The sequence below is a fragment of the Ammospiza caudacuta genome, chromosome 22 (genome assembly GCF_027887145.1).
Source record: "Ammospiza caudacuta isolate bAmmCau1 chromosome 22, bAmmCau1.pri, whole genome shotgun sequence".
NCBI classification, from domain to species: Eukaryota; Metazoa; Chordata; class Aves; order Passeriformes; family Passerellidae; genus Ammospiza; species Ammospiza caudacuta.
Genome location: NC_080614.1, coordinates 5,819,686 through 5,845,958, shown reverse-complemented (window position 1 = coordinate 5,845,958; position 26,273 = coordinate 5,819,686). Strand labels below are relative to the sequence as shown.

The following is a 26,273-nucleotide window of genomic DNA, read 5'->3' as shown; positions in this document are numbered from 1 at the left end:
TGTATGAACTGTATTCAATGCATGATCTGTATTCAATGTATGAACTGTGTTCAATGTATGTATTTCAATGTATGGACTGTGTTCAATGTATGTATTTCAATGTATGAACTGTATTCAATGTATGATCTGTATTCAATGTATGAACTGTGTTCAATGTATGTATTTCAATGTATGGACTGCATCCAATGTATGCATGTATTTCAATACCTGTTATTAGTGACAGCTGCTAGGCCTGCAATATCCAAAATCATACTGGAGTCCTCAGAGCGAGGGGAAGGTTTGTGGGGGTTGTGAGGAACTGAAGAACCTTCATGGCAAAGCATTCCTGAGTCTGTCATCCTCCAGAGCTGGGATCGCTTTCCTGGCTCCTGTTACAGAAAAATTCAACAATTAAATACAGTACAAAGCAAATATTTTTGCTCGTTTTGCTGTCAGAGGCTTTGAATTATAATTCTTGGAATGTATTGTATATATTTAACTTCAGAGCCCTGAATTAACAATTAGGAACTAGACTGGATAAAGGCTTCTGCTTGAACTCTGATATTCAATGAATACACAACAGCAGCTAGATGAAGAGCTGCATTCAAAAGCTGTTTGTTAATCTCAGCAATATTTAAACACAGTTTCTGTTTCTTAAGAGCACCAGAAATAGATGACTTGGCTTACAATGCTCCTAAAAAGGAAGCATGTCCTACCTTGTAACTTCATGAGAATATCCAACACACAACTACCATATTCTGCTGTCTAGGAGGCATTTACAACCTTCCTTGCCACTTTATTCCAGTTCCCTTTTCTGTTACCTTTACTCCTAGAGAAGTCTTATACAGAAGCACCACCACAATTCAAAATAAAATAACCTATCAGTTTGGAGTCCCTTTAAAAATTAGAACTTTTTTTTTATCTTGTCCTACTCTCAGCATTTGATTTTACTTCAGCACATAGCAACAGCATTATTAAAAATAAAGCCAAATGTATTCTGGTACCTTCTTTTTCAGCAAAACTCGTTGAGTCTTTGGAGAAACATCAAGGACAAGCTCTGCATTTGCAGCATCCTTATTTGAAGTAACTGGTCTTACACTTGGCTCCTGTGACCTGGAACCAAGAAAACAGCATCATGTTTGTTCAGCAGCTTCTTCTGTAGCACCAATTAGAGCTGCATCAAAATTCAGCTGGAAGTTTACACTTCCAATACAGTCCATCACACTAACATTTATATTGGGGTTTTTTCCCCTCTTGTTAGGAATTACTATGGCAAGCTGGTAACCTGAGTAAATTCTTAAAAGGGGCTTTGATTTCTCACTGGAACTAGGAACTGCATAGGCAAAACAGATGAATTAAAAGACAGTTTCCTATCTCATTTTGAGGAAAGCAACAAAGCCCTGTATCAACCTCCCAGAGCTGTTTTCAGTAGCATATAAACCAGTGCAAGCTTAACCCTCACAGGCATGTTGTAAATAGGTGTGACTTGTGGTAAAGTGTCATTTATACACCAAAAAGCATTAAGTCCCCAGAGGGGCACCCCAAACATCCCAACTCTTCCAAGACCACATAGTGGGGTCACAGCAGATGCCAGATGCTAAATCCTTCTCACTGTGTGACAGAGTAACTGTCAATCTGCACCTCTAAAGCAAAGGCACTGTGTCCAAATGAGATAAAACACACAAAATACTGACAGCCAGACAGTTTCTGAATTTGGCATTCTTTCTGCTAGCTACAAGGTAGACAAAAGTTTAACTCCATGTGAAAAACTTTTGAATGGTAGCCATAAAGAGAATAATAATTTGGTATTATTAACTAAAGCTTAATGTGAACATTAAAAGTATTTCCATCAAAGATATCAAGAATTACCCTGAGAAAGTATATGTAGCAGCAATATAGATGAAGTTTTCATAGTAAAGCAGTTTGCTGTCTTGGAAGTCATTCATGCAGCACATAACTTCTGAGGAGCCTGCTCCTTTCACTGTCAGGGTAATGTAGGGAGGCAGGATGGGCTCATCCCATGCATAATCCAGAGAGGTCATGGGCTTCACATCAGTGGACAGCCTGGGCTCCACCACCCCGTGCTGCTTAAACACAACTGGGACCTGCAACAGTCAGCAAGGAGGAGTTTGCTCATGCAGGAATTGTTAATCAAAAAGACTTTTGCTATCATTTGCTTATTCACCAGGAGTTGCTGACTGAAACATGTTCAGATCACTTCTTTTCTTCCCCCCCACCAATAATTTCAATATGCATATTCTTCCATTCAGGTCTCAAGTAAAGAGAGTCTTAAAGGGATGATAAACATCATCTTTGCTTTTATCTATCATCTGTGTGTGAAACGTCTGCAAAATGTCTGCAGGCCCATGGAGCACCTGAAACCCCGCTAATGTAAATTACAAGATTAGAACAGATTAAATACCATCCCTCTCATTGGTAATACTCTCTTCCTTGTAAGACTTTTAAAGCACCCATGAAAGCCACAATGTTACCACTGTTATTTGAAAAAGATGATGTAGCTGTTACTACCAATTTTTACTACAACTTCAGAAAATTGCAATTACTACAGACAAACGCAGACTTTCATTTTATTTCATTACACAAGTTAGTCATCTCCCACTTGTAACAAATATAGAAGAATTACTTTTTTTGGTAAAAATGGGGTTTGGTTGTTTTACCTTGGAGAAATTGTCGATGCGGAAAGGCGGCGGCAGCTGGTCGGTGTCGCTGAACGCAACGCGGTATGTGGCTCCTTGAAGGGTGATTTCTACTCTTAAAAAGTAACATTTTCCCAGGGTGTCCCTGAAGAAGATCACAGTACAAGACATGTCAGCTTCTGATCTGCATTATCTGCAGTGTTAAACAGCTGCTTCTATCAAAACACAGCAGCTGCAGAGGATTGACAGGTCACAGCTACCTCATATTAATGTGGAACGAATTGTTCTTGTTGACCTCAAAGCCCCCAGACCAAATGCAGTTTGGGACTTCCATCAGCCTCACACACAACAGCTGATCATAATCATTGCGTGGCCAGTGGAACACAACACTGGAACCAGGGAGGGTGGAGATGTAGCCATCAGGATTGGATGCTCCCTAGGAACAGAAATTGGGAAATAATTGGTAAATAATCCCAGCACTGAAAAATCCAGAACAAATTCCAATCACTCTGTGATTAGTATACTATAAATATTTTCTTAGACAATCAAAAAAGATGTCATTAAATTTCAGTATCTTCTTTAGTTTGCTATTAGACATTTCTAGATTAATATTTTTAAGAGCGTTAACTGAAATTTCTCATTGATATGCCTAGGCACTCTGACCTTGAGATATTAATCTGAACACAAACAATTATCTCTGCTTTGTCACTGTTTTAGTTTGTGTCTTATGATCAAATCTCTTAGATGGGTGGATATCCATCACTTTGCTGCCATTTGCCTGTGTTGATTTATAGATGACATCTCAAAGCAATAGCTGTTTTGAGCCGTTCAATGCTTCATAAAATAAAGCAAGAAATTTCACAGTACTCCTGTGCTCTGGTAGTAACTACAACTATTCAATATTTCCTCTAAAATACAAACACATCCATTCTTTTGTCAGGTGGATGCTGCTATTGGAATAATGAGAAAGATCCTCATAACCAGCCAACAATACTTTGAAGAACAATGTCTGCTCTCCTTGGTGGGCAGATGCTGTGACTAAGCGCAGTCTTGGGGTAACTTTATGATGCACATATCCCCATTTGTCTCCTTAGCCCAGAAATAAGTTTTGCACCCTTAAAGACTGGTTCTGAGAGCAAAGAGGGGGGAAGAAGAAGCACACAGTTTGTTTTCAGAAACTGCACTCACTCTTCCACATTCCTCCTCCTGGTTGTCCGTGCATGGACAGACAGTGGGACAGAGCTCTCCTTTGCTTTTAGATAGTTTTTAGCTAGCTGAGGCAGAGAAGTTCCCTGGATTGTGTTTTTTCTTTTTCTTTGTAGCTGTTTAAACCTGCTGTGGACTGAACACCCAGAAGAGCACAGGCAGCTCTCACCTATAGCCCACCAGGCTGGGCTTAAGCTGTGGCATTTCCAGCACTGGAGGGACTGATAAGAGACTGAGTGAGCTGAGCTACAGCCCACAGAGGTGCTTTCTGAGTTTGTCATCTCTTTTGGAGCAGCAAGAGGTTTTAATGGCTAGTATTGTTAATTTTTGTGCTGGTGCATGCTTTGCCTATTAAATAAACTGGTTTTTTTCCACTTTTCTCCAAGGAAATATTTTCCCAAACCGGCTGAGGAATGAGCCACTGAATCGGCTTTCTAGAGGAACCCCTTTGGAGGTTCTCACCCAGATTTGCCCTAAACCAGGGCAGTACTGTACTAAAAAGTCTCAACCAGGAAGTTTCTTACCTGCCCTCTGGCAAACTCCCGCTGGACAAAGGCCAGTTTGTAGCTTGATTTATTGTCCAACAGGTACCGGGGAGCAAAGGTGACCATGCAGGTGTCAATGTAACGGCCTCTGCCTTTTTTAACATCAATACCTGGTCATAAAAGCAAGGTGAAAATATAGCTATTATTTACAAAAGAAAAAGTCCCACAGTATATTTCAGAGAACATCAGTTCTTTCTTGGGTTCCTGAAATGAAGCCTTTGTGCCATACAACTGCCTTGCACTGGAACATTATTTTATTTTAAACAGTCAATGTAACCTTATGCCATCTGTTACCCTCTATTTCTCAAGTATAACTTAGATACTGAAGACAACTGAAGATAAAAAACCTGAAAACAATTCCCAATCACAAGTTTATCAATGCAAGTAATTATTTAACTTTTAAACATATGAAAAATTCCTTGACAATCACTGCAGAGTAACTTCCAGACTCTCATTTAATTCAAAAGTAAAACCTGCTTGTATTTTATGTACACCAGGAGCACAAGGAACCCAAAAGCTGCCCTCCTGCACATCAGCCCATGCAGGCACCACCAAGCAAAACCCAGAGAAGCAGCACATGGCTGAACAGTTACAGTGCACAGAAACTCAAAATAACCACAGTAATGTCATGGGATTTAGAATTAACATACAGAGGGAACAAAAACACAGAACCAGACAGAACAGTTTGACAATGTAGTTATTAGCACTCAGTGATGAAATGTAAAATTAAAAATAACTGAAAGCTGATAAGATATAAAAATATGTAGATATAAAAATATTTAGAATACTATATTTGTCTAATGATTTTCTGTGGACCCTCAAAAGCCTTTCAGAAGATACATTTTCCTGCTGCAATTGTTTTGGTTCTTGTGTCACTGCCATTGCATCTCACCAAGTGCTCCACAAGGTATTCCATGGTTCCCATCACCACCTACCAATGTTATAGATGAGGCCTGGCCTGTTTCCATGCTGGATCACCTTGAGGGCTCTGACACCACTGCCACCATCCAGGGAGAAGCCCTGGCACCAGCCAGGCATGCCATCAGGATGGATTCCCTTTCCAACCCGCATTGTACAACTGAGGGCAAGAAGAAAACACAAAGGTTGGGTCATTTAAATGAAGGATCAGGTGACAACACAATGCTGGTGATCAAACACATGCACAGATGGAAAAAGAACATCTGTGTCTGGATGTAGAAGCATTTGAAGCCATGATAAATCTCTTACTGAGTGGCTTATTCTGCATTTCTGCCATAAGCCCTTTCAACAAGGAGTCAATGGCCATGTCCTGTAAAAGGCTTGGCAATTTCCAGACTGATTAATCATGATAGCATTTCTGTGTCTTTTATCTTTGGAATAAAAAAAAAATAAATTAAAATTTGGAATAAATTGAGACACACCAAAGAATTAGCCAACCAAGGAGCTTTAGTAGGAAATGTCTAAGAACCCAGTATGCTCAACATAGTATTAAAAAAATAACCATTTCACAGGTCATCTTAATACTTTCATCTTTGTAAACTCCCTCCTGATTGCCCTTCTTACTTACAAGTTTGGCTGTTCTTTATCAGCATAGCAGAACAGCAGTGGGCTGAGGCTTCTAGCAAGCTCATGCTCCTCAAACTGACCAGCTGCATCTGTTTTTGCATTATCTTGTCTGAAGATAAGTGGCAATCCTTTAAGTGAAAACAGAAGAAAAAAGTGTCAAACTACACATCACCTTTGTAAAAATTAAAATGAGAACTGTAAAAATTTCAAATTAAGGAACCCAAGATATTTTTGTTGTAGTATTTTAGCCATTACTGTGTATGAATTCTCCTTCAAGTTGTTCTTAATCTTCTTAAAACTGCTGTTCACAGCTGCCTGTCATGAGACTGGTCTGTGCAGACCTGGAAGTGCCAGTGGAGTTCACACAGACTCACTGCAATTCAGACTGTTGCCTTCTTAAAGCATTTCAGTCTTTGAAAATCACAAATTCTAACAGTGATCTAATCTATACTGATTTATTGAGAGGTACAACAGCTCATGTTTGAAAAACTGTCATGCAGCAACTCAATGTATAAGTTATCTGCTGTAACATGCATCTAACGGTAGCTGCTGGCACTATTAAAAATATAAATTCTTACAACCTTTATTCCTCTTAAGTAGCATTTAAAAGCTTTATTTGGCTTGAGAGCAAATCAAAATACTACAGGAAATCCTTATTTCCCACTTGATGATTAAAAGAGAACTTGCTTGTTTTTTTGATTAACCAATATGGAGCTGAAATGAGTATTTGAAGCTGTGCTAAATCTTCTACTGATAAATTATATAATGATAATATAAAGATAGTGATATAAATAATGTATATAATAAATATAAACAAATAAAATAAATAATATATAATAAATAAATAATGTTAATGATAGTATAATGATAAATACTTACATGATAAATCTTTATATTTATATTAAAAATATATATTCTTAAAACCTTTATTTCTCTTAAGTAGCATTTAAAAGCTTTATTTGGCTAGAAAGCAAATCAAAATACTACAGGAAATATAGAATATATATAACAGATTATATATTCTATATATATATAATAGAAATATAGAATATATATATATATATATATATATATCTCCTTATTTTCCACGTGATGATTACAGGAGAACTTGCCTGTTTTGCTGATTAACTAATATGGAGCTGAAATTAGTATTTGAAGCCATGATAAATCTCTTAATGATAAATTATATAATGATAATATAATGATAGTGATATAAATAATAGATAAACCATAAATAATAAATTAATAAGATATATAAATAAATAATGTTAATGATAGTATAATGATAAATACTTACGTGAAAAAATCTCACATTTATATTTATATTAATAATATAAATTCTTACAACCCTTATTCCTCTTAAGTAGCATTTAAGAGGAATAAAGGTTGTAAGAATTTGGGTAGAAAGCAAATCAAAATACTCCAGGAAATCCTTATTTCCCATGTGATGATTACAAGACAATGTGTCTGTTTTGTTGATTAACCTCAAGTATTAGCTTCAAATACTCATTTCAGCTCCATTAACCACTATGGAGCTGAAATGAGTATTTGAAGCCATGATAAATGTCTTACTAATAAATGATATAATGATAATATTATGATAGTGACACAAATAATAGATATATAAATAATAACAGGTATATAAAACATATAATAAATAAATAATAAATAAATAAATAATGATAGTTATAGTAAATTGATAAATACATTATAAATCTCTGTTTATATTTTTATTAAAAATATAAATTCTTAAAACCTTTATTCCTCTTAAATAGCATTTATTTGGTTAGAAAGCAAATCAGAATACTGCAGGAAACCCCTATTTCCCAGGTGCTGATTGCAAGAGAACGTGCCTGTTTTGTTGATGAGCCAGTAAGGAGCTGAGATGAGGATTTTGAGGGAGCCCTCGGCACGGCACACGATGCGGATGGTCAGGTTGAGCAGGCGCTTGTTGGCGTCGTACAGCCGCATCCTCACCATGTAGTTCTGGGTGCCTGGGGGAATCAGCAGCTCTTTGCAGATTGGGAAGTTCTCCAGCAATACCCCTGTGAAACAAAAAGCAGAGCAAAGTAAAGCATCACCCACTCAAACAGGAGTTTTGGTAAGCACTTAAGCTGGCGTTTCTCATAACTTGATCTTCTTAAATATTACATAGAGCTCACCCTGATCAACTTTTATATCTGCCCAGTGTGGTAAACTCTGATCTCATTAAGAAATTCCTCAATTTAAGTCACAAACACCAAAACTAGTTCTGTAAGGGACCCTGCTTAGGGCTAATTATTGCTTTAGGCATTACAGGTCTAGCCTGTGTTGAATAACTTCACATACTCTCAACAATTATTTCTGTCAAAAACAACAAAGAAAACCACCCACAATATGAGGAGCTTATTCCCCTTTTTACCAATGTTCTCTCCAGTTTTCACTCTCAGGAAAACAAGAGCTGAACAATGAACATTTTATGTGACAGCTTAGAGGAGCACAAACCAGGAGTGACAAACCAGGAGTAACAATGGCAATACTGGGTTGGTTTTTTCCCAATGCCTTCACTTCATTAAAAATAAGAAGTTCTGCTGTTTGTGACTTAAATTTAGGAAGAAATTCCTCAAAAAAACACCAAGTTCTGTAAGGGACCCTGCTTAGGGCTAATTATTGCTTTAGGCATTACAGGTCTAGCCTGTGTTGAGTAACTCCACATACACCCTCAAAACCAATTACTGCTGTCACAAAGAAAAGAGCAAAACCACCCAAAATGTTAGGAGCTTATTTGATTTATTCCCCTCTTTACCACTGTTCTCTCCAGTTTCCACTCTCAGGAAAATAAGAACTGAACAAGGAACATTTTAAGTGACAGCTTAGAGGAGCACAAACCAGGAGTGACAAACCAGGAGTGACAAGCCAGCAGGAACAATGGCAGTACTGGGTTGGTTTCTTCCCAATGCCTTCACTTTATCAAAAATAAGAAGCTCTGCAACCCAATGAAATAATAACTGAAATGCTTTCTATTTTTCCATTCTGTGCCACAATTCCTTGCAGAACAAGTTCCCTGGTGGTACAGAGAGGAGCAGCAAATGGTCCCTGAGCAGGAGCCTTACCCAGCCTTACCAATATTCTGGGCTGTGTAATGCAACCCAATGAAATAATCATTCAAATGCTTGCTATTTTTCTATTTTTCTATTCTGTGCCATACTGCCTCGCAGAACAAGTCTCCTGGTGGTACAGAGAGGAGCAGGAGCCTTACCCAGCTCGATGTTCTGGGCTGTGTCAGCTGTGTGCAAGGCAGCCTCTTTGCCAGGTTTCAGTGTCCCACTGATGGGCAAACCCTTCACGTAGAACTCCAGCTCACAGGGCAGCAGATTGCAGATCACCACAGTTGGCAGCAGATAAATGGTGTGCCCAGGCTGCCTGAAAATCTGCTTAGCACTGTCAGAGAATATGCTGGAAGGCATGTAATCTGGGTAATTTTCTTTCTTTATAGCCACACAGAACCTGGGAATGCAGACACGTGTGAGAGTCAATGAATCTGACAGAACAATTAAACTCCATCTTTCTGTATTGCACTAAGTCCTCAAAGATGCTCAAACTTCAGGATGAATAAGAAAAACAGCATTTAGAGCTGTTCTCCACATAATCACTTTGTAGATTATTATAAGGTATTTTATATTTATGTCTGACATTAAGACAATATGAGTTTTCTGATTTTTATCAAGGACTAAAGTTAGTTCCCCAAAAACTGGTCTGTTCAGAGACCTTAAAGAAAATGGCTATTAGAGATTACCACCTTTAAAACCAACTTTCATAAACTTGCAGAAGCATGTTCTTAACTGCTACTAAAAAGAGATTTTTAACCATTAGAGTAAATTATAATCATGTTCTTAAACATAAATGCAGAATGTCTCCTTCACAGTAGATCTATCTTTGCTCTAACCACTTGACATTTCAGTTTTTCATTAGTTAAGGTGAAAAATTGAGTTGGTAAACCTTCATTTTAAATAATTAAAAGTTTATTTTGCTCCTTGTGATACATTAAAAAACAGCATATTAGAAATGAACTATGAAACTGACACACAGAAATAGCTATATAGTGGGCAAAGGTCATTTCCTGACACAATTTCCATAATCCCTATCCTAGTATTTCCTAAATTCAGAGCAGCCCTAAATCAATGGTATCAGAAAACTACAAAATTCCATTAAGTCCTCACTATGCAGACATTATTGGCCTCAGAACTGAGCAGAGGACACTAAGGACAAAGAATGAATATTTGTGAACACTCTTTTGGAAAACCACTCATTATCCTAAGTGAGACTGAGCAGTTAGTTTAATGCAAGTTCACATTCTATTTTCTGAATTTTCTTTTTTTGAACAATAATATTCATAGCATGCTTTGCATTGTCAGAGGTTTAACAGGCACTGCCAGAGGAGCTTCAAGGAGCCCTGCAGAAACAGAGCAGCTACACTTCACTTTCTCACTATTCAACAGACCCAATAAAACATCCCACTAAACTGCAGCAGCTTTCATCTCTAGCATTTTCTTTCCTGTTATTTACTTTCACAGGATTTATCAGAGCTTACAGAAAAAGAACTAGGCTTTAATTACCTGAAAAATCTGCTGTTCTCAGACTCCATGGAATGACACTCCCTCTTGCTGCTGCACACCTCTGCTGCCTTCTGCACATTAGTCCAGTGAATGGGAGCCTTGGAGAAGAAGAATCCCATTCCTTTGGGCCTGGCCTGCAAACGCCAGGATGTGAGATGTAATGGAATGGCAAAGGAATCTCCTGGCATCACTGCTGGAAGCACTACAGGCTCTGCAACCAGAGAAGAAAACACACACATCAAAAGAGGCTCCTCTACTGAAAGCCATAACATTTTGAAGTAGTAAGTCTCAAATTTTTAGGGCAGTAGGTTTAATTTTAATGTAAATCACTTCCTGCTTTATGCATGTTTCAAAAACCAACCTGTTATTTTCAGCTCCATTAACAATCTGGCAGCCGACTGATTTCAGTGTGTAAATCTTGAACAGCCTAAAAACTTGCTGGTACTGAAATTCTTCAGTGAAAATGCTTGTTTAAAAAACCTCATTCTTCAAACCTTTTGGGTACATTATCAAGTATCATTAGATTTCTACACTAAATCTTTGCATGGTAACACCAAAGGTGAATGCTTTACCTATTAAATAAACACTTTTTTTTCCACTTTTCTCCAAGGAAATATTTTTCGAACCGAATGCTGCTAAAGAGACAACTTTGCTACATACAGGAATAAGATTAAGTCTTTACAGAGTCTCAGCTTTTCTTTTTTATCTGAACAACAACTGAAAATCCTACTGGAATCTATCTCTTGTTGATTGTCTTCTTCTTAGCATGACCCATATCCTGTCCAGGGAGATCTATGCTGGTGTGAAGCATTACAGACAATGGTGAATCTTCTTGAGGAGAAAGCTGGACTCCCTATAGTACATAAGGAATGCTACAGCAGTATGACTCACAGTGTGGTTATTAATTGTTGTGGTGCTGTGAGGGTCCCAGGATGAGGTGAGAGATGACAATTGACTCCAAGTTATCAGAAGGCTAATTATTATACTATACTATAATATTATTATTATACTATACTATATTATACTATACTATATTATACTATACTATATTATACTATACTATATTATACTACATAATATAATATAGTTAGAATAATATATTATTATACTATATATATATTAATATAGTATAATAATATAGTATAATATTAATAATAATATAGTATAATATATTATTATACTATACTATATTATACTGTACTATATTGTATTATATCCATATTGTTTTGTATTGTAATATTATATTGTATTGTATTACATTATATGAAAACTATATACTAAAACTATACTAAAGAAAGATAAAGGAGACAGATGGCTAGCAAAGAATGAAAAATAAAAATTCATGACAGAGAGTCTGACACAGCTGGCTGTGACTGGTCATTAATTAAAAACCATTCACATGCTGGGTAAACAATTCTCCAATTCGCATTCCAAAGGAACAAAACATGGAGAAGCTGAAGCTTCCCAGGAGAGGGAATCCTGGTAAAGGGATTTTTCATAAAACATCCCAGGGGAGTGCAGCACTTACTGTCAGGGGCAGAGGGACTGTCCAGCCTCAGCTCCATTGGGATTTCCAGCTTGTTCTTCAGCATCAAGGCTGAGCGCACCGTTATCACCTTCCGGGCACTCCCCTCCATGGTCACCTCAAACACCACACGAACTGGAGGCAATGAAGAAAACTGGAAGATATTTAAAAGCATTAAAAAGCTCAGGTAATGAATATATCTAGAAGAGGGACACCTCCATTATGAAGCACTAACTGCTGGAGAAAAACTTGCCAACTGAGTCCAACCATGTGTGACTATCAGGTGTATAAATAGTTTAATAATGGTGGTTTATAATCCTGTTCCTTCCCCTCAAAGCACAGTAAAATTATGAAAAAGCAATTCCACCTACCACTAACTCCATTATCTTTCTCAAAATAATCCAAGTTCAATTAAGAGCAATACAGATCCTAAGAGATGAACTTTCTACATCATCTCACTCTTATATTATTTAATAAATCCATGAAGTCTAAGCCTCATATAATTACCAGTCACTCATTCCTATCTGTCAAAACTGAAAAATAAGTTGGAGCTTTCTTAACATACTCATGCTTTGTTCACTCATAGCTGCCCTTCTGCTGTGGTGTTTTGCCTTTTACATTACACAAAGTCATTGCCACTGTGATCCTGAAAACAACATTTACTATGTGTTACATGTTAGAATTCATCTACTGGAATTTAAGACCCATTTTTCAAACATTTATACTGGTGAGGAATGGTAAATCATAAATATTTGTTCTCATTTTGTTTGCTCAAATTTCCTTTCCTTTCTATTGAAAAGGTTCCAGAGGGATGGGAAAACCAGTTCACTTGCAGATGTTCCCTACTCTTACTTAAGTAGCTCTCAAAAAAATGAAAATATATACTCACATAGACTTGTGGATGTATTATATTTGTTCTACTTATTGGACTTCCAAGCTGAGAGGAAAGTAAACAAGAAGGTTAAAGTAGTTCAACTTTTAAGATACTGCTTTCAGCTTTAACACAGAACTTTACTACAGAAGAAAAAGCTTTCATTACTTTGTGTTTCTGATCTTCAGTACAACTTGGAATCGTGTCAGAACTGGATTAGCAGAGCCTGTTTGTAATATTGCTTTGCAAAAAAATGAAGCTTAAGGACGGTTTGTTGTAAAGAAAAAGTCTACAGGAGATGCTGCTGAACAGGAGTTCTCATTAATTTATCATAATCTCATAATTTGCATCTTTTCCCTTCAATATTCAAATTACAGAGAGATGATCCTTTCTATGCTTCAATATAAAAACATCAGAAAAATCAAGTAAGAGATCACTGGCTCTTGTCAGCAGTATTAAATCAAATTTAATTCTGATTTATATTGCAAAGATATCAACCTCCTATTTGCCTAATGCTCAACAACTTCCAGTAGTTAGTCTCAAAACATGGTCTTGAAATCCACAAAACCATTTTTATCACTGAGCCTCCCCCAAATGCCAGCCTGCTCATTATTACAACTGCATTTTCCCTTCATGACAAGTATATTATGTCTACAGAGCCACATACTTAAAAACCAATCTCTAGGCTTACAGGAAATTGCCAGTGTTGTTTATTCTAAGCAAATTAAATACATGAAAAGCATTCCTGCAATAAAAGAAATGAAAGTAGCTGCTGAAATGCTGGGCTGATTTAAAGCTGTCTCCATGAGTGCAAGGCCTGTCATTAATACATTCATCCTGTCCCTGGAAGTTCTGCCTGCCAAACTCAGATTAACTGCTGACTGCTCTGCCTGTGCTCTGGGTACACAGTTAAAAACCCAGCTTCTCCAAGCTCTCCAAATCCAGGATCACTGGAAAGAGGAAAATCTCATCCAGCAGATGCTTTGAGATCAAAATCCTGCAGACATCGTTATTCCTAATTTACAGATTCTTTTACAACACTCAAAATCAGAACTTACAGTATTTTAGATCAAAATCTTGCAGGCATCATTACTCCTAAATTTACATATTCTTTTAAAACACTCAAAATCAGAACTTACAGTAGAAGAGGAGGAATTCTTATCTGGTGCAGCATATCGGAAAAATGTTCCAACTTTGTCCACAGACACTGGACTCACTTCTTCCCAGCCATTTACTCTCACTTGCAGCTGATGGATCCTTAGGTCATGTGTGTGCCTGCCAGGTTAGATCATGTTAAATTATTATTATGCATTATTATACAGACTAAATACCAAACACTTAAAACCACAAACATCCTCTGGATTCTATTTAAAGAATCTTACTGAAGCATTAAAAAATCCCAAGAGTTTTCCCATTTCATGGATAGATGGACCTGGTTTTATGTTTATATTTCTTTCCTAAGGAACATACACATTAAAAAATAAAAGCATGCTACATATTTGTTAACAAGCTCTAGTTCTTACCTCTGATAACAACCAACACCGACCTAGTAGTCCTTTAAAATAAAGGACATTGATTTGTAACTGAGGCCCCCAAGTCTTTCTAAAAGCTCATAATGATCCAACTCACATACAGGAATAGCTGCCACAACAGCAATAGTTGCTGCCTTACCAGAGAAATTATAATTTCACTCATTACAAGAGTATTAAAAATAGAAACTAAACATTAAGAGTAAATTATACAGAAATCCACTTTTAATGTGACACGTGCCAGTGCCCTCACAACTGTGAACCTGTGAGTTCCATACAGGAGAGTGTCAGAACATCTCATGGCCTGGTCCCTTCACCTGTGTCTGAGTTTCCCTCTGGTTTCAAACTCAAACGGAACCTCTTCCCCAGTGATAACCTCTTGCCATTCACTGACATTATGGGCATCACCCAGCAGCGTCCCGTTTTCCTCAGGAACAACACCTGGACTCCCACTATGAGACAGCGCAGCCCTGGGAAGAGAATCACAGCATTTCACAAAATGACATCTTGTGGAATTCACATTCTCTGAAAAAAATCCTTTCACCCAGGATTTTTCTCCTGGGAAGCTGAGAAACCTCAGAGAAAATGAAAACAACTCTTATTTCATTTGCTTCTCCTCTGTTTTGCTTATGTGGATTGTGTTTGGAGATTATTTCATTGCATTCTGGTGTGAGTTGTTTTGACTCTTTGGCCACTTGGGGCCAAGCTGTGTTAGGACTCTGCAAAGAGTCACAAGTTTTCATTATTATCTTTTTAGCATTCTGTAAATATCCATTCTGTATTCTTTAGTATAGTGTTCTTTAATATAATATAAAATTACAAAGTAACAAATTAACCTTCTGGGAACACAGAGTCAGATTCATCATTCCTGCCTTCATTGGGGCATTCCCCACAAATACAATAAATACTTCAAGCTGCAAGTGCTTTTTAAGTTTGCCTCAGTCCTCATTCACACCATGAGCACATGTGAACACATTAACACCATGAATGTGCTTGACTGGTTTCCACATTCTGCTACATCTCTTGAAAAAAATTCATTTTTGTTTAATAATAAAAATATCTCTGTGTCAGAGAAGAGGCTCTTAACTGAGCAAAACTGGGAGTTGGCTATATGTGTCTGCAAAACAAAAGCACTGACAACAACAGAGATTGGCTGCCATGGAAGAGGAGCCAGACAAATGTGTTTGAAGGGATCCCCAAAGAGCTCCTTACCTGGTTGGGGTTGTGGTGAGGGTGGCAAACCAGAGAGTGCAGCCAGTGTGATTCCTCAGAGCAAAGGGGACAAACGGCTGCCTGCGCTTTGGGGTCTTCATTTCAGCTACAAAACACAACACAGACTGTCTGACTGCCCGTGGAAAACATTCATCAGATCTTTATGTGGGATGAGATACAGTGGCTGGAGAACCACAACCTGCACTAACTACAAAGAAACAGGACATCAGATTATCTGCAAAGCTTTTACAGTTCGTAAGTGCTACAGAAATGGTACAAAACTAACAGGCATTGTTTCCCTACATCAATCCCCCTTGAACTGAGCTTAATCTATACATTGTTCTGGTTCTTTATATCAAGTCTTATAAATACTATGCCTTCAGTTACACCTAACATGTAGAAAATCTAACTAAAAACTAATCTAACTAAAAACCCAAGCATAATCAGAAACCTTTTATGTACATCCTCATGAAATACTAAACACACATTCACTTCTAATTAGGATTTATGCTGTATTTAATGTGACAAATACAGGGTTAGCCAGTATTCCCTTTAAAGGGACTTTTATTCTCAAAGCCTGAACAAATAAAAATTTTCCTATTTTTAAAGCCTACTGAAACAGGCTTTAAAATAAAGAATACTGAAGGATATTGAAGGATCCTGAAGGACACTGAAGGATACTGCTGAAATGTGGAAAATAATTTGAAAGCAAACAAAGGCAATCTGGTGTTGTTAAACTGCTGGGACAGCAAAACACCAGAAGAAGATACTTCTCCCATGTTCAACTTTTTCTAAGCACAAATTTTTAACAGGCACACAAATGCTACTCTCATTTTCCACACTGCAGTGCATGAAATCTGTGAAAATACTTACTGAGTTTGGACACAGTAAAACCCCTGTCAAAGTCCAGTAATCTACTTTAAAAGGAAGATAAATGGCTGCTACCTCAATACACAACATGTTTAGCATGAGGGAAGTGGAAAGAAGGCACACACAATAAATCAGCTGCTGAAACAAAAGGCAAGACAGAAATCTCTTCCCCAGGCCCGATTTGAAGTAATTCCAAAAGGTTTCCAGAGGCAAGCAGGGGAGATGTGGGGAGGGCAGGAAAGTTTCTGAAGGAGTTACAGATCATGACAGATGACTTTCTGTCAGATCAACAAATCCCTATGTACCCTCACATTGCCCATGGAGATTTAAATCTGATCTTAAGCTTACAGAGAAAGTTATTTCCAATTAAACAGCAAGAAGATGAAATCCTTGAAAATTAAAACTCTGATTTTTGCCAAAAGCAAATACATGTTTCTAGTGTTGAGTTTCAGTTTATATAATGTTTTGGCTATCCCAGGTTCTACAAAATCAGATGCCAAATGAACTTTTACTCTGGTGTTTAATCTATTGCCAGCTTATCTTTGGAGACTTCAAAAAAAGGATTTTTGGGACTATGGCCTGGTTTTCAAAAGAAATGCAAAAGCTGCATTTTGAGACTACTGCCTAAAAAAAGAAGACTCATTACCAGGAGGATTTTTTAATAATTAGTTTAGTAATTTAGCTGCAACCCCTACTAAAAGCCAAACAATAAATATTAGATCTTTTGCTGCTTGTTTGATTTTTGGGGGAAAAAATCTCAGAAAATATTTTATAAAAATCAACTGAAAATTTTCCATTTTGTTTTTTCTTTAAGCTCAGAGAAAATATTTCTAATGGCACTTGAACAGGAAACAGATGTAGATTTCTAGAAAATTCTGTCCTCCCATCCATTAACTTTTCCATAGGGCTATGTATTTAAGAAGTATGCTCTTTGTCTTCTGTAATGTCAAAAAATGAAAAATCTTACTTTATCCTGCATGGTTTTGCCCCAAAACCTGTCCTGTCAAATAGAATCCAAACAAATTAACAAATTATTTATTAGGAATGCTTTACCTTCTAAAGCTTACTGAAAACAGCCTGTGCTTCTGAAGCATCTCAAAGTTAGTTTTCAGTAATTTTTAAGTATATAAATATGCTAAATTAAGCATAAATATGTAAATTGAACATAATGGTGGATATTTTTAGAATATAAATTAAATATTGTGATATTATTACACAATTTTTAATTGTAAAAAAAATAAATTGTAAAAATTTTTAGTTGTAAAAAAATCTAGAAGAGGGACACCGAATAGTCAACAATTCACATAACCTTCCTCACAAAGACAGTTTTCCTTCTTTGGGTTTATTTCTCCATTCTTTCCTGAAGAACCCAGAGAATGACAGGATGAAATACTAAATTCAGCAGACTAAAACAAAAATAGCTGTTTTATTATTTGGCTTGAGGGTTTTTTGGGTTTGATTATCTTTAAATATAGAAGGCCAATCTACCAGCAAGTCCCACATACAGCACAATATTTATTGTGCAAGAGCCTTCCAGAACAGAAAACCACCTTTTGTTGTCTGTGTGCTTTACAGTACAGTACCTCTAGCATAGATCTGATGCTCTAGGTTAGTCAAACTGGCTGTACTCCTAGTTCTAAGGTAGACAAGAGGAAGGCCTGGCAGACAGGAAAGACAAAGTCAGCAGGTAAGAAAATCACACAAACACAGGTAAATCTTCCCCTGCATGCACAAAGGGAAGATACACATCATGCAATTATTAGTCTCTACTTGTTTGCTTATATTAAGCTGGTATTTGATTGACAAAGTTCCTTCCAGGAGGAACTTTGGGAGAAAATAAGCTGGAAAGAGCTATTGCTTGGGTGATTATTTCACAAAGAATACAGTAATTTTTTCCAGAAATTCATTTATTTAGGTCTTTGGGGTGCAGAAAGAAAAGGATTCTCTCTGAACTGCATACAGCCAAAAATCAACACTCTGATTTAATTCTTCTCATGAACTGAGAGTGGCAGACAGAAAGGAAGCAGAACTAGCAGTGCAAAGCTCTTACTCCAAGCTAAGCACCCAGAAAGCTTTTTGTTGTAAAATAATTGAACATAACTGAACAGAAAACAGCTTTTTTGTCTTTTTTCTTTGCCAAACATATCTAACAAATCACTGTATTCTGTGAAGTCAAAACACTTATGTTTGTAATACATTAGACAGATGACCCTGTGTGTCAGGTCTGTTTCAAATAAAGTGTGATTAATGACCAACATACTCTGCCCAAAACATGGGGGATCCACTGAAGAACCCATCCAGTCTTCTGAGCTGATTACATTCACTTCTTTGTCCTGTTTACAGTAATCTTCCATCCAGGACTGCTTGGTACATTTGTATTGCTCTGGAGGAATGTAAGCACAGACAGCCAATGTCTTCAAGGTGGCAGTAAACAAAGTCATTGAAAAGTGTGTTAAATTCATCACACTCAAAGTTACTCCACTTTAACAGCAGAAGTTTCATTTTGCTGCTTTTTCTCTGAGTCACATAAGTTAAAGACAAACAACAGCTCATAAAATCACAGCAGTGTCTTAAAAAAATATATATCCCTAAGATTTTATTTTTAAAAAAAACTGTCAGTGGAATTTCATGTTCTTAAGATACTGCTATGTCAATCTAAGAGCCCTCCCTGCTGAGGCAATTAACCTTAAATATTTTCATGTTAGAAACTGTTAACTTCCTAGGGGTTTTGGGGTTTGCTTCATTTTAAGAGGCACATACACATTCCTGCATAAATATCAAGACACCAATTGAGTCCTCTGGCACAGTATTAATCACAAACCAGCCTCACCACTTACTATCACTGCTTTTAAAAAGCACCATCTTAGGAATCATTGATTTGCTTCTCCTCCTGCCACCTTGGCTCCCCCTCTTTCTGCCAACCCCTCCTTGGGAGAGAAAGACCAACAAAGGCTTTTCTCTTACATCTACAAGCTCAGCTGCTGGCATTTCTTTTATTGTGCCCACCAAATAATTCTGAATGAGCAACAATGTTCCTGGGAAAGGCACACAAGTGGAGCTCCACAATTCAGAGGCTCACATGGAATTGGAGTTACTGATGGACAAAATATTTTGATTTCCAAAGGTGGATCATTGACAGCTCAAGTGCTCAGAGACTGAAGAACTGAAATGAGTAGCTCTCCACTACACCTGTCAACGTACTGAAAAATGATGAGCTTATCAAAATATTGTTAAGTCCTATGAAAACTTTAGATGAAAGCCTCTTTCTGATTAAAAATAAATTTCAAATCCCATACAAACTTGATAGAATTCATATGACCAGAGAAAGAATTCCTTCTAACCTCTAACACATGCAGATCACATCTTTACATTTTCACAACATCTGATAGAACATAGGCTGCCTAAACACACACCTGGAAGAGCATCCTGCAAAGCATGGAGGGACTTGGGCCAATCCCACTTTCTCCACGGGATGCCAACAGCACTTTAATAATTAGAGATGTCAGTCATTTTCAGCAGTGAAAAGCAGAGTGCTGCTCTCAGGGAATATTCCCACATACCTATGAGCACAGAGGTGATGTTGATGTCCAGGCGTGGCTTGGCCTTCACCTCCAGCTTCAGGCGGGAGGGCTGCAGGCGGCTCGAAGCCTCTTGTTGCCAAGACACTGAACATGGCCACGGCTCAATAAAGGGCTCCCACCCTGAGAGAAACACAAACCAACATCTTTGGACCCACTCTGGAATGCTCTTTACATATTTAATAAAGAAACTTACATCATTAGGTCCTTTACTTTTAATCTGTCCCTTACTTTTAATCTTCAAGATGATGTCGCAAGCCTATGGATTTAATTTATTACCTGATACAAATTGGTCCAGCCCCTCCACTTAGTCCATGTATACTCATAGAGATATCTTAGTTCCAATTAAAGCACTAGAAGGCAATTACTGCTCTATATTTAAGCTGGCTGGAATTAAGCTCTCAAATAGCTTTGACAATGATTTTCACACAATTATACATTAAGTTGGTGATTATTCAGTATCTCAAAAGATAAAAGTCTAGAAGCTATTAAAATAAACACCCTATGTCGCCCTGATTTTTTAAGATTTTCTAAGCCTTCTGATGTTTACATTCTTGTAGTAAACTTTCTCACACACTTTCTGTAAACAACTCATTGTTTTGCATTCTTTTAGGGAGGAGGAGAAATTTTATGGACTTTGTTGGTTTGTCCAGTGTCATTGGAGAGGTGGCACTGTCACCATCCAATCCACTCTTTCTTTTGGAAAACTATGAATGCTGGAGTCAAAAAATAAACTTCCTTTTTCTTCACCTTGACAGCAGCAGTGTGTTTCATGTCCTATAGTGAGAACCCTACATATTTTTAAAAACAAAGTATTTTTAAAACAAAACAAAATACTCCCCTTCATTATTGATGGATAATTCCTGAGTGCTTGTCAGCAGTAATAGAAACTAGATTTTCTTTTACGAGTTTAAAAAAACCACACAAGTAGATTACTTATTTTATTAGTATCTGACCCAACTTGCTTTTTCATATTTAAAACATAAATTGTGATGGTCTTCTAATGTTAATCCTTTGTCTTCAGCCTGCACATGATTCACCTCCCTGAAATACGTAATAAACTGAATCCACTAAACAATTAAAGAGAAGAGAATGCAGAAACAGCTTGTTATAAATCTGTTATTTTGCTGAATAACCATTTTATGCAATTCCATTTGAAAACCTGAGTGCCACTTTCAGATCAGCCAAATTTCCACTTTCCACATCCCTCCAGTGATCTCAAATCAGGATATCTGGTCTAGGATCACATTGTCTCACACACACACAGTCCCAAAAGTCAATCTTTCCTTATTCCCTTAGAGGCATTTCATAGTGGGTAAACTCCAGGTTCCTGTGGTAGGAAAGGCTGTTTCCTAAACTTAAATAAGAAAACAGCCCCAAGGTATTTCACCTGAAAGCTCACGGTTGTAATAATCTCCAGAGAGGGTAAAATGAGCGTAGCCTTCAGGGCTGGTCCTCAAATGTTGGAGAAAATTCAAACCTGTGAGGAAAAAAAAGCAGTGAAATTTAAACTAATGCAAAACAGTCAAGCTTTCTGATTTTGTGAAGTGTCAAGTAAAATGAAAGGTTTTGTCTTGTCTTTTAAACTGAAATGGTACAAAAAGCTTATCATAATATTCTTCCAATAACATTTGCAGACAGCCACACCTCACAAAACAGAGCCTCCCTAGGATTCTGCTCAGGACAGATTTCATTTCTTAAGTGACGTAAAAAGGGGAAAACAGAATCTTAACCCTACAAAGACTGTAATCTTCTTAAAACCAAAACTTAAACCAAACAGAAATAAAGAAAAAGAAACCCCCAATATCCCACACAACCACCACCAAGACACTGTCAGTTGAAATTTGACAGGCCCTGACAAACAAGAGCACGATGCTGAACACACCCAGAACTGACAATCATTTCATGCCAAGGCAGAACCAGATACTCACATGAAAAGGTTAATTCAGCCAGGGGAACATCACAGTCCATGCAGTCATCTATAAAGCAAATGCAAACACTTTCTGCCTTTATTTCCACTCCAGAGATGAACTGGAAAGGCAAAATCCCCTGGCTATCTCGAGCAGAAGTCTGGGAAACTGATTTCAGAGGTTCAGCATTCTTAAACAACCAACTTGCTGCTTTCTTCAAGTCACCTTAGAAAGAAGCAAACAACCAATCAATCATCACCTGCTTTCTCAAAGACATCTACTTAGTTATAATCACAGAGAAGAAAACTAACTCCCTTTCTCTTAAGAAAATATTCTCAGCAGTACTTCAATATGCTTATTTTGTAACATAAATATGAGAAGATTATAAAGACATTGGTATATCCTAAGAGTAAGAAATTTTGAAGTTCACAAATGTAATAAAAATCTAGTAATAAAATGTAATGAAAATCTCAATAACATTATGCATGCCTGTATATAAGGTGGGAAGCATGACAGTGCTAAAGGAAAAAGGAATCACTTGTGGTAAAGCTTTGTTTTCTTTTCAGGTACTGCATGCAGAACTAGAGAAATATGATTTTAAAAGGGAGAAACAAAAACACATGCATTCAAGAGGAAGAGATGTGGAATAGCAAGAAATCGGTGCACCATAAAAATTACCAGTCTGAACACAACTAAAACTCTCAAACCAAAATACACTCAAGCACCCATACATGACATCCCAAAGGGCAGAAAGAATCTTTGGGAGGTGGATTTTACACAGGAGCAGAACAGGAAGAATAATGTTTAAGACCACAGGCCAGCACAGAGCCAAAGATGTTCTAAAGAAGGAAACAGTGCCTGTGAATAACCACCTGACAGTCTAAAGGCTTTACTTAATTGCAGTTAAGGTAAAATGAATAATGTGCAAACTCCTGCTAAGAATATCTGATGTTACCTTGGCAGATGAGAAGAGCTTTACGACAATCTTCCATGCTGAACCCCAGCTCCTGCAGGCGAGCCAGCTGGGCTTCTGCAATGAACAGTTACAGGCAGAAATCCTTCACAGTTAGCTACTTATTTCATTTCTAAAATCAAGATACATCTGTATGTAAATGGGGCTTTATTTAACAAATGGGGGTTTGTTTATTTAAGATTGCAACTCTAGCAAAAGCACACGATTCAGCCCTGCTTTTATGTTTTTTACAGTTGTAGTTTACAGTTGTTTTTTACAGTTTTTACATCATCAGGACAATGCCATTATTCAGTAGTTCCAACCAACAAAGGGTCTTACCCCATGGAGATACCAACATTTTTTGTGTTCAACACATAGATTAGCTTCACCTTGTAGAAAATTCCCTTAGATATAAGGAATGGTTTCACTCCAGCAGTGAAAAACATACCAAGAACAGGATCCAGCACACGTTTGGAGCCATCTCTGGTTTCATGAGCCAAGGAGTTCTCATGCCCCAGTGCTGAACTGGAGGAATCAGCAGCACTCCCAGCACCTGAGGCAGCTGAGTCAGGCAGGGCTGCACTTGTCTGCTGGGGAATTGACTTTGCAATGGCCAGGAAGAGCTGAACATCATTGTAGGACAGTCTGATATCCAGTGCTTGCAACTGAATCTAAATGAAAAATCAGAATATAAGAGTCACTTACCTTTTTCTACACATAAAGCTTTTCCCAAAGGAAGACAAAATTTAGTGTTACAATCTGATCACCATGCTGTTTTAAAGATCCAATAATAAATGTATCAAATTGTTATTATTTACCAACAACCAAAACTAGTACATCTCAGGGAAAAGAAGTTTTATTTTGATACAATAGTAAAAATCTTTAAGTATAATTCCCCTCTAATATGTCCTAACAATTAGAAAGAGAAAATATAGAAAAATACAATTTCCATTCAGCTATTAGTAACTATCCAACACCATCAGCCTACATAATCAGCCCATTTCTTTCCCCCACTATTAATCTCTGTAACATATCCCATAAATCCCTTTTTCAGTACCACTAAGAGCATTTTCTACATGCTTCTTTCTTTTTCTTTTCCATTTCAGGAAAAAGTTACCTTACTCTCTTCTTATGCATTTGAAAATCTTCTATTGAATCCTTGGGCATAAAAATATCTCTGCTAGTATTTCTACTGCACAGTTTTATTCAGGCTTTAATATTACCTCTAGAATAGGAGGAAAATCTTCACTATTGAAAGCATCCAGCAGTCCTGAACCAATTGGATAGGAAGAATTCCCAATAAGTTCCATATGAATCTGTACTGGATCAATAATTGACAGTGCAGTCTCTTGCTCATTTCCTAACCGGCATGAAAACACCTAAAAATTGCAAATTATTTTTAAAAAATTATGAACTGAGATAACAAGCCTGGGAAGAACTAGCAATATTTTGAGGCTGCAGTCAAGTCTTGCAATCTTGTAACAGAAAATATAAACATAAATATATTTATATAATATAAACATAAAACTATTCTCAAAACTGCTGTAAAATGAGAGCATTTGATGAGAAACCAACAGACTTCAAAAAGCATCTGGACTATTTCTTTTGTATATATGTTTATAGTAAAGTATCTTCACAAACTCCTCTAATTTAGATGTTATAAAGAAGAAAATTTATTTTTCTTACCTCGATGCCAAACAAACTGCCAGAGAAAGGACGATCTATCAGCTTGGGCTTGTAAGTGAGAACAGTCGTTCCCTTCAGAATAATTGCATTGGTATCAAAGCAGGACATGTCTTCAACAACCACAAATTCAGTTCCTTAACCAGAAAAAAGACAAATAACTAACAGGGCTGCTGGCAATATCATTAAGGTACTTCAGGCATTTGTAGCAGGTTTCTTGATTTCCTTTAATGGAGCTGCCTTTACACCAGCACACAGCTTTTAATGAGAAAAACTCCTCAATGAGAATAACAAACTTCCTTAATGAGAAAAACAAAAGCATCAGAGAAGAGCACATTTACCTGTCACATTAACCTTGACTTCCAGCTGCTTTTCTGCTGTCACAGGGAGCGAGGAACGTTTGGTAACCACTCCCCTTTTCACAGCTTTGGGAACCACACTGGTGTCACTGATGCAGGATCGCTGCCGGCAATGGGGATTTTCCCTCTTTTTGGTGTCCCCAGGAGTGCATAAAAAGTCATGAACCAGTAACAGCCAGTCAAATATCAGGAACACACGAAGATTGTTCAGAACAACTGTGAAACTGGAGGAATCCTTAGTAGACCTTTTAAGAAGAGAGAATCACACAGGTGAGCTTTAAAACCTGTAAATATTTAAAATCATGCTGACAACTATCAGTATCTAGTAAGACTCATATGGCATTTTATAGGCATGGACTTGGTTTAAAGTGTCTGGCCTTTAAAATACATACACACATTTTTATATATATGTATTTATTTTTACATATATACATATATATATATATACAAACTTTTATATATATATACATTTTATATATATACATTCGTATATTTTTATATATACACATTTATATATATATAAATTTATATATTTTTGTATAGCTATACATTTATATTTAAACTCCTATATATATGAGTTTGAACTCCTATATATACATTTGATATATATATACACATACACACACACACACACACATATATATATATTTAAACAGATTGAAATTCAACAATTTGCTATACCCACAGAACCCCAATAGATCTTAACTGCACAAATTCTAAGCCATAATGATACAAGAGATGAACTGAAAAACTACATGACAGGAAATTTGTAAAACCTCCTTTAACACACTTAAATTATTAATTTTCAAAATCTGAAATTTTAAAACCTTTTTCTATTCTTATTTTATATCTTTGTTTTATTATCATTTTGTCTTATGTTTTTATTATCATTTTATGTCTAACATTCTGTGTGTGAAACTCAGACCTGGCTCTGAGATAAGAGGTAAAACTTGAATTTCCTCTCCTACCCTGGCACCATTTTGCAGCACAGGAAGCTGCTTTGTCATTCAGAAAAAATGTCAGCCTGCCTGAGCTTCCAGCATCCCATTCTGAAGGTCTGGCCAGGAGGGATAAAGTGCTTGGCTTTGTGATCTGGAATACCTCTTACATTTGATCATGCTAACTGGAAAATCATCTAAGTGCTTACATAGCATGAAACAATTTTCAATCCAGCACACTGTGAGCTATAAAATCTCCAAAGAACTGTGATGCCTTAGTGGGGAGCTTCCAACAGCAAAGCCTATAACCCTGCCTGGC

General features: G+C 37.0%; 1 protein-coding gene across 1 annotated transcript in view; it reads right to left on the bottom strand.

The window, feature by feature from the left end:
* The window catches only part of VPS13D (vacuolar protein sorting 13 homolog D), a 102,405-nt gene that overhangs the window by 46,182 nt on the left and 29,950 nt on the right, over positions 1-26,273 (bottom strand). Inside the window, exons 31-56 of the mRNA XM_058818916.1 lie at positions 24,999-25,261; positions 24,661-24,794; positions 24,198-24,353; positions 23,423-23,645; positions 22,978-23,052; positions 22,044-22,247; positions 21,503-21,592; positions 20,095-20,235; positions 18,795-18,917; positions 18,118-18,192; positions 15,665-15,770; positions 14,770-14,922; positions 14,063-14,198; positions 12,942-12,989; positions 12,056-12,206; positions 10,528-10,738; positions 9,171-9,418; positions 7,786-7,977; positions 5,934-6,060; positions 5,323-5,465; positions 4,367-4,497; positions 2,897-3,072; positions 2,658-2,781; positions 1,849-2,084; positions 984-1,092; positions 208-368 (exon numbers count right to left, since the gene is read on the bottom strand). Coding sequence (XP_058674899.1) covers positions 208-368; positions 984-1,092; positions 1,849-2,084; positions 2,658-2,781; positions 2,897-3,072; positions 4,367-4,497; positions 5,323-5,465; positions 5,934-6,060; positions 7,786-7,977; positions 9,171-9,418; positions 10,528-10,738; positions 12,056-12,206; positions 12,942-12,989; positions 14,063-14,198; positions 14,770-14,922; positions 15,665-15,770; positions 18,118-18,192; positions 18,795-18,917; positions 20,095-20,235; positions 21,503-21,592; positions 22,044-22,247; positions 22,978-23,052; positions 23,423-23,645; positions 24,198-24,353; positions 24,661-24,794; positions 24,999-25,261 — 3,936 coding nt within the window. The remainder of the gene's footprint in view (positions 1-207; positions 369-983; positions 1,093-1,848; positions 2,085-2,657; positions 2,782-2,896; positions 3,073-4,366; positions 4,498-5,322; positions 5,466-5,933; positions 6,061-7,785; positions 7,978-9,170; positions 9,419-10,527; positions 10,739-12,055; positions 12,207-12,941; positions 12,990-14,062; positions 14,199-14,769; positions 14,923-15,664; positions 15,771-18,117; positions 18,193-18,794; positions 18,918-20,094; positions 20,236-21,502; positions 21,593-22,043; positions 22,248-22,977; positions 23,053-23,422; positions 23,646-24,197; positions 24,354-24,660; positions 24,795-24,998; positions 25,262-26,273) is intronic.